Source organism: Amphibalanus amphitrite, unplaced genomic scaffold (assembly GCF_019059575.1).
Source record: "Amphibalanus amphitrite isolate SeventyFive unplaced genomic scaffold, NRLGWU_Aamphi_draft 001134F_arrow, whole genome shotgun sequence".
NCBI classification, from domain to species: Eukaryota; Metazoa; Arthropoda; class Thecostraca; order Balanomorpha; family Balanidae; genus Amphibalanus; species Amphibalanus amphitrite.
The window spans coordinates 63683-72610 of record NW_024882628.1 but is presented as its reverse complement, the minus strand read 5'-3'; the positions used below and the strand labels follow the sequence as shown (position 1 = coordinate 72610).

General features: G+C 46.4%; 1 protein-coding gene across 4 annotated transcripts; it reads left to right on the top strand.

The window, feature by feature from the left end:
* Positions 1-228: 228 nt before the first annotated feature.
* LOC122370464 (cyclin-dependent kinase-like 1) lies at positions 229-8631 on the top strand. 4 transcript variants are annotated; one of them, XM_043346121.1, is made up of 9 exons: positions 229-406; positions 3120-3354; positions 3576-3793; positions 4053-4174; positions 4607-4770; positions 5435-5635; positions 5899-6041; positions 6405-6488; positions 7922-8631. In XM_043346121.1, the coding sequence occupies exons 2-9, from the start codon at positions 3330-3332 to the stop codon at positions 8087-8089; spliced, it is 1125 nt and encodes a 374-aa protein (XP_043202056.1). In that variant the 5' UTR covers positions 229-406; positions 3120-3329; the 3' UTR covers positions 8090-8631. The 4 variants fall into 4 exon arrangements, with proteins under 4 accessions (XP_043202056.1, XP_043202055.1, XP_043202058.1 ...); XM_043346120.1 differs by having other exon boundaries at positions 4604-4770; XM_043346123.1 differs by lacking the exon at positions 3120-3354 and having other exon boundaries at positions 229-642.
* Positions 8632-8928: the final 297 nt, after the last annotated feature.

The following is an 8928-nucleotide window of genomic DNA, read 5'->3' as shown; positions in this document are numbered from 1 at the left end:
ATGTACTACGCGTATCACCACTTGTTTGTAGCACTACTGATTGAGGTGCCTCTGAGGAAGAGGAATAATTGTATTGTGTTATTTGTTTGTTTCTCTTGTTGTAACTACAATAGTACAACATTTGGGCAGTAATCTTTCCAAGGTATTTTATGAAAATTCAAAACCTGCTATTATATTCAGTATTATCACAAAATGCCAAATAATTGTAATGAGCAAAGTGAAAGGAAAGATAAAAGTGATGTTTGCCAGTAGACAAATCTGGATGACGAAATACGTTTTACCCATTCATAAGGAATATGTAAATTAGGGGAGCACGTGTTTTGTAGTACCAGCCAAGGTCTCGTGTGTAAATTGTAATGTGGGGCTGTGTAGGTACCAGTGGCTGGCAGGGGATGATAGAAGAAAGGTAATACCAATACCTTACTATGTTATTAAATGTGTTTTATATTAATTTCAATGTTTCAAACTTGTTTGAGGCTAATTCATTGGGTGAAAGTTTATGTCTGCATTAAGGTGACATGTGTTCGGTTGATTCAAATCAAAATGAAATCAGCCACAAAATGGCCATGCATATGATATTGCAAACATTCACCAGAGGAGGCTGAGACACGTTTAAACATTAGCAAGGACAAGGGACTTAAGGTAGGTCAGTGTGTGTGTGGGGGGGGGGGGGGGCTGCCGGCTGATGATTTGAGACATGCTGGTGAGCAGAGGATAGCCTGTTTTTTTATTTTTAAAGAACATCATGAGGTAAGAGAAGCAGGCAGGTCCCTGGCATAGCTCATCAATTTCACCTGAATGATCATAGAAGGAAAAGCTATTTCAAAAGCAAAACTATAGGCTTCTAGAAATATTTACAATACTCTTTTATACCAGCACTCAGCTAAAACTTGTATCGCTCAGTCAGGGGAATTGCTCTGTGCTTACTGTTGAGCAACATTGTAGTGTTAGTCTCAACATATTTATTCAGTTGCCACTAAGATAAACCAACATTGGAGGGTAATAACTGGAATGTCCTTCAGCCTGTTTTCCAGGTCTCAGTCTGCTCCTTGGCAGAACTTTGTTTTATTGCCATAGCAAGTCTTTGCTGTGGAAACTCCATAATTTTCAATGTGCTCAGGAGTGGTTGCACTCAAATTTATTTACATGTCCCTGATGCTCTGTGTTAAAAGCTCTATGTTGTAGAGTTTGGGCTTGTTTGCACTAACTGCATCAGGCAGACGTGCAGCCTCACTCACTCATTCACACTCACACTCACTCACATGCTCCCACGCCACACCAATAGCACACCGGCAGTGTGAGCGGGAGCATGTCCAGGGACATTTATGAAAAACCATTGCATTGTTTGTTTATATGCTAAGCCAAAGTTCTTCCTCCAATGATGTTTACCAAAGTTGCGAATAGGTTTGGCACAGCTGAAAGAGATTCCCTGTCAAGTGACATTGAGCAGATGTAGTGATAGCACAAGTGCTGGCTAGTTAACTAAGATATTTTTTTTAATCAGTGCCAGTCCTTCAAAGATCATCAGTGGTTTAAACAGAGCCCCTCTGTCCAGGTCCACCACGCCCACCCCTGCCACCTCTCCTGTTCCGAGTGACCACAAACTCCTCAAGGTCAGCCCTCTGCTCAGCAACTCGTCCTGATGGGATGTTGTTCAGGGTCTGGGAGCGAAGGAAGTTTTGGTTGGATGACTGTGGGGTGTTGTTTCTTTTTGGGGCCTGTTCCACAGCTTGGATGATTTCGTCCTTGGTCATGTTGGCTCGGATGGGGATGTATCTCTGGTCTCTGGTTTTGCGTGCCATGATGACGCCGTTCTTGGTATGATAGTTGCAGATTTGGCCAGCCTCCCACATGTCACCCAGCTGCTGGATCTGCTTTGATCTTTTGGCTGTCAGGTTTTCATGGATGGTGATCCTTGCCTGTGCTGTCTGTGTTTGACTGAATTTGGATTCGTAAACCGCATTGCGGTCATCCAGATCCTGGAATTTTATGATGACACGTTTGTTGTTTTTTAAGCGATGGCAAGCAGATATCTGTCCCTTCAGCTTTACTCCTAGTTTTTCCTCGATCACGGCTTTGGTCAGCTGACGAGTCTCAGAAGGAGTCTCATAGTGGTCAGCTTTGGCTTGCGGAAAGCCTCCACCTCCCAAGATCAGGGAATCCTTGCGGCTGTACTGTTCCACATCATCTAAGGCCTGGTCAAGTTCTGCTAGGGTCTTTTTCAGTGTCTGGTTTTCATCCTTCAGTTTTTGTATCTCCTCTTTCACTTTTTTGTTTTCCTCCCAGATTTTTTTCATCTCTCCCTCCATCTCACTAGTCACCTCCTTAACAGCTTCCTGAATAAGTCTCTTAACATCCCCTTCCTCCATGGCACCTCTATGCGCAGATGCTACTTTACTTTATGCTGAACTGCAAACAAGTAATGGTTTGAAAGTGAGAAGTCTAAACTCTAGTCAAAGGTTACGTTAACAATTATAATAGCCTTGAGACAAAAAAAAAAACTATTTTAATCCTATAATATCCTCGGCCTACCACTAAATCACCACACCGACCACACCCAAGTCTTACGAGGAAGTCTTACGAGGATACTGAAGTCACAGTTTCATTACAGTTATTTTGTCTGTGGCGATTTATTTCGCACATTTGGCAATTCTTTATCCGACATCTCTGGCCTGGTATTTCTAGATTATCTTCCCTATTCCAGAGGCCTGTGCTTTGTATGAGGAAGCTGTGTTACCGTGCTCTCTTGTTTTTTTTTTTTTTTGCATTGGATATGGATTGTAATAAATGTTTGTGTGCATCACTCGTCTTTGATTGCTGGGGACGATTGAAGCATTCTGTATTGGTTTTTGTCATGATTTAGGATCTTTCGACGCGCGGTTGAGAAATCGACGCCTACCTCGTAACGCATCTATAAAAATTAAGGGCATGAAACAATTGCAGATATCTCTGCTTTAGAAAATGTGGGTAAATATACTTGTTTGAAACTAATCACAGTGGTTGCAAACCTACCGACCAAATGTGGAAGTGGGAAGGGAATAACGGGAATGACCAGTGACCACCCAAGAGATCATAAATTCGTGGAGCCGAAGACCCTGATGAATGCTTTCACGTGTCAGCCAGGTATGTCTCGAAGAAGACGTTCTTGAGTAGAGAGAAGAAGACGATAACGACACACAGCAGGATGATGCTACAAATCTAATCCAAAATATTGTTTTGCATTCAATATTGAATTGGTGTCAATAATTATATTGTTGAAATAGCACGTTCGTGCTTAAACTGTTATATCGTTGTTGCCAAACATTTTGCAAGACATTTTTAAGCATAACATGAAGCGAGAAGCAAAACCTCACGGTAAGGCAATCCCCATCTTTTGATACGACCCCAAGGGATTTGAGGCATTTTATTAAATTACGAAGTACGATTTAGATTCCTTTCATATTTTGCTTTGTCTGCTTATAATAGCATCACAATCGAAGTGCGAACAACAAATTATCCTTCCAAGGGCGCTTGGCTGCGGGCAGAGTGATCTGCCCACAACTGATCCTTGCCTTATCCCACTTCCTGGTCTCCAGGGGTCAGCGGGGGTCATTCTCAGACCCAGTCAGCCCAGGAGACGCGCGGTCTCGAAAAGTACGAGAAACTCGGCAAGCTAGGCGAGGGCTCCTACGGCACCGTCTACAAGTGTCGAAATCGAGAGACGGGTCAAATCGTGGCCATCAAGAAGTTCCTCGAGGCAGAGGATGACCCGGTCATCCGTAAGATCGCTGTTCGAGAAGTGCGCATGCTAAAGGTAAGCTTTGTGCTTCGTAGTTCGTAACTGCTCCTTTGATTAAGCCCAAGGCTCAGCCTTGGCCATTGCTCAATGGCTTTCCTTTTAGTGACATTCCTGGTCACGTTGATTGCTAATAAATTTCTAAAATTAACTTCGCTGAACCTATGTATTTTTCTCGAGCCGTCCGTTTCTGTGGACATCGAACACGATCGAGTAACCTGGCTGTGGCCACCTTCTGTTCTGCCGCCTCGTCTGACCGTGCGGCCGTCCCGCGCAGCAACTGAAGCACCCGAACCTGGTGAACCTGCTGGAGGTGTTCAGGCGCAGGAAGCGACTTCACCTGGTGTTCGAGTTCTGCGACAGCACCGTGCTGGATGAGCTGGAGAAGTCCAACAAAGGGTTAGTCGCGCTGCCGAAGGGGTGCAGGACGGGTGGTAGGGTAGGTGGTATACCAGCGCCGTTAGCCGCCGATGACCACCGCAGTCCGGGCGCCCTAAATCCCGAAATCATCACCAAACCAGTGCCGTTTGAATGTGATATAATAGATAATAATAACGTAAGGCGAATTTGTCCTTTATTTGCTCGCGTGAATCCGCGATTAAAATATGTGTTTTGATGGCTATTGCATACGCGTCACGATTTCCAAGTACGCATTGCATACACTGCTGTCAAAAGGAAGGTGATGCGATTTTTATAACCTGTGTCTTATCTGCACTTTTCATTACAAGCGTTTTATCTCACTGACTGACACACCCTAATAGTCTGATATCATCATGAGCTGATACGGCATTTCCCTCAAACCTCACTGGCCGTGACCTACTTCGACAGCAGGATGAGTGAGGAGCGGGCGCGGAAGATCATCTGGCAGGTGCTTCAGGCGGTTAACTTCTGCCACTCGCGCAGCTGCATCCATCGAGACGTGAAGCCCGAAAATCTGCTCATCTCCAAGGACGGCGTCGTCAAGCTCTGCGACTTTGGCTTCGCTCGCAGCATGAGTACGGTGCCACTGTAGGAATGGGAAGGATTGACGAGGGGGCATTGTTGACGCGGCTTTGAATGTTGTGAATTAGGGTATTTGTCGACTATAAAGAGGCATTTTAACCAGTTCCTAGATCACCGTCATCTGGTGTAATCAACCGAAGCACCCGATTGATGTTTATTTTTTCATCATCTTATTTCAGTTCTTACTTCTGTTTTCGGGCTTATTTGGAAACTATCAATGGACCGGGGTTTAGATTGCGCCTAAGTATGCGAAAGGACATAATCAATATCGCGCTGAATATTTTGTTTAGTTAATTTTAGAAACCTGTTTTTACGAGGGTTTGCTGTATTTGCAGATGCTGCCGATTCTACGTTTCCTCCAATAATGATAAGCTCAGGGCCCTCAGGAAATGTCCCAATCGGATCTCGGAATCCGCTGCCCAAGAAGCCTGCTTTCATTCTTGCAGGCAGGCACATTATTTCTTATCTCGTAGAGTCATTGGATAGAGTATAACACGCGTTCGGTTGTTATATCGCTACGATAACCGCTGTCATGCTGGGATCATGAAGACTGCTCCTTATTCTAGTCTATGGTCCGACACCAAACACAATATCCCCACCCCCGGATCATGTCCCGCTGTTTGGTCACCGACACCCCTCTCATCCCTGTCTGTGCAGGCGGCCAGGGTGAGAACCTGACCGACTACGTGGCCACGCGCTGGTACCGGGCTCCCGAGCTGCTGGTCGGCGACACTCAGTACGGGCCGCCGGTGGACGTGTGGGCCATCGGCTGCGTGCTGGCTGAACTGGTGCGCGGCCACGCGCTGTGGCCCGGCCGCTCCGATCTTGATCAGCTCTACCTCATCAGGCGGACGCTAGGTGGGTGGCGAGGGGACAGGCAGAGGTGGGTTGTGGACGGTAGGACGGTGGGTTGGGACACGGGAGGATGGTGGGTGGGGATTCGGGAGGACGGTACCTATGTAAATACCTATGATTAGTGAGTACAGCTGAGGACAGTGCTGAGGACTGAGATGAGGACAATAATGAAGAAAAAGGTTGGCCGTTCATTCATTCATTCAGTCAGTCATTAATTGATTCATTTATTCATTCATTCATTAGATTGACGTATGTTTCTATTGCAGGCGAGCTTCTGCCCCGACACATGCAGATCTTCAAGGCGAACAGGTTCTTCCGAGGCATGAGCATCCCGGAGTCGGATAAGAAGGACAGTCTGGAACAGAAACTCTCCAAGTACTGCAGCAAGGAGTGCATGGACTTCGTCATGGTGAGCTAGCTGCACAGCTGATGGTGTCGAGGAGAAATGGGATACTGTATGAATCTTAGACACATAATGATAAGTCTAATACGTTGTATTCGTCTAGCTTCGCCATCAATTAATTTTAATCCACCTGTTTTGGAAACTCCTTTTTACATCGGCAGTATTCTTGTATTTTCGGGATTCCAGTATTCTTGGAATCCCGTCCCACTTGCGTCGAGTATTGCGGCACAGCTTGTGTGCAGGCGTTCGAAGCCAGCGCCATCTATGCACGTTAATGTAAGGATATTTATTTGCGTGGTATATTCTCCCCTCACACTATAGGTGTACTGCATATCATGCATACTAGCCAATAACCTCTGTCTTTTTCAGCACTGCGTAGACAAGGATCCTGAGACGAGGCCCACGTGCGCTCAGCTGATGAAGCACCCCTTCATGAAGGTCATGTCGGAAAAGGTCAGTGCTGCCACTACCAGCCGTCCTCTACATGTGAGCGATGTACTTAACCCGCGCATGACTGGGTATTTTCCATAACGCGAGTGACTGGGGGGGGGGGGGCTCTCCAGAGCCCCCCCCCCCCTCCTATCTCCGAAACTACTGGGCCGATCGTGAAAACTCAAACGGCGTCTGATAACCCTGGAAAAACTGTCGAGCGAAACCTATTTTCATTGACCTCGAGGTCACCGATGACGTCACAGGTCAGGTCAAAGTAAAAATTATCGACACTTTTGCTAGTTCACAATTTAGGCTCTGACCGCCGGACCGCCGGTCCGATCAGGCTCATTTTTGGTTTACGCACTTCTTGACGGATGCCTTAGATACCCTGAGGGTACCGAACTTTTACTTCGAATTTTTAAGGTCAAGGCCAGGTCATCCTAGGTCACGAAAATTGTATATCATGTATCGGTCACGTGACGCATGTTTTATGGTCCATTTTACTCGTAGATTTCGAAAATAGTGTCGTCTATCATTTGGGGTCATTGTCAGCTGAATTTACCGGAGGTCAGGTCACTTTCAGGTCAGAAAAGGTCAAATTTTGAAAATGAAATTTTTCAACAAAAAAAGTTGCCTATCAGATGCAGTTTGAGCTCAGGAACACGATGGTGCCATTTATATTGCTGTGCGACATCAAAAAATGTACTGAAAAATGGATTTGAAAAAACATAAAATGTAAAATTTTGACAATAATGCGAATAACTTGGCTGTTTTTGAAGACATTAGGCTAAAACTTGCAAAGGTAGTTCATCAGTGTGTGTTTTTTTTTCACATATACTCCGGTTTTTGGGAAAAGTCAAAAACTTTTTGAAAAAAATAAAAAAATTATTGTAAATACATATTTTTCAAAATTTTCAAAATTTCGAAAATTCGAGATAGCAGTTTGATAGCTACGTGTATTTGTAGTCCACTCATGCAAAAAAAATGGATCTAGCTTTAAAACTGAGCTCTTGAGAGCGTTTGCCGTAATTCAGTGTTTTGCTTAAAAATCGGCCGACATGACGTCACTCTGACGTCATTTCCAGCCAAACTATGGTAGCTAGAAAGTTGAAATTTTAACACAAGGTGTCAAATTGATGCCTCTGAGGGTACCGCAAGTTTCGTGTTGATCCGTCAAACGGTTTAGAAAATATTGCTGAAAAACGGGAGGGTGGGCTCTGTGGAGCCCCCCCCCCCCCCCCCAGTCCTGCGTGGGTTAAACCCAACAGCCGTGCTTTGTCATACTTCCTACCCTTCTACCATTCAGTCTGTTTTGCGAAGCTTTAATTTTATCTGCGCTCTTCTACCACCCACAGCCTCCCCCCTCTCCTACCATTCCTATCTCCCCTCTCCTCCCATCACATTCCTTCTCCCCTCTCCTTCCATCCCTCACCTCCTCTCTCCTCCCCCACCAGTCGGCCGGCCGTCTGCCGCGCCTGCCGTCTGGTCAGGGCAGCTCGGCACCGCCGGCCGGTAAGTCGCCCGACCAGCGCCGCTCGCCAGCCACCAACGGGTCACTGCCGCAAATCAGGGACGGCCAGACCCTGCAGCCGGCCGCCCCACAGCGCGAGAAAGCCGTGTAGCGCCGCTGATGGTCGGGAGAGAGTGATGGGGAAGAGGTGCCGGTACATACCTGGCACGGGTCTTCCCTGAGCTGAGGACTAGTGCGCAGTATGTCTAGCTGGGTGTGTTGTGCTAGACTGCCGTTGTTCGTGTACTCGTATGTGTGCCAGGTATGGTAAAAAAAAATGTTAGTAAGGAGTGTCAGAGTGCATTCTCGAATGTCGTGCTCCATGGTATGATGAGTGATATGCGACACCGGTAATAGGTATAAGTAAAATGGGTGTAAAGCGCTTAGCATCGGTGCAGAACGCCGCGTCTTCTGCTTTCTTTGCTGTACTTAATTGTTACCGGGTGTTCTCTGTGCGTTTGCCGTGGTAATTATTCGTTAAATATGTGATGTTTATTGATTCAGTCGAGCACCCAGGCGTGTGCAGGGCGTGTGCTCCGTGTAACAAGCCTTTGTTGGTGTTTACTTATTTGACGCCCCTATTGACGGGTTGTGTCTGATTGTTTTGTTCAATGACTTCTTCATGCTGAATAAAACTTCGACTATTTTTCTAAAGCTTATGAGAAAGTTTAGCAGTGTGGAAAATGGATATGAAGACACTGTTGGTTTCTAAATCCCGCCATGGCATGGCTCCCTTCAGTTATAAATCACCACTCCCCGTACAGACATATACGGCTGGTCTGAAGTGGGTGTCCGCCCCCTCACAATATCAATGTCTGTCGGTGGAGTGGCGGCTGATATACCGTCCCGGCAGGTCTATCAGTTGACCAGCGGGGGTCCCGGAGCGCTGTCGTGAGCACATTTCGCAGCGGCCACGGGCCCCCACCGAGCGGTGGAGGGCCCCTGCCGGAC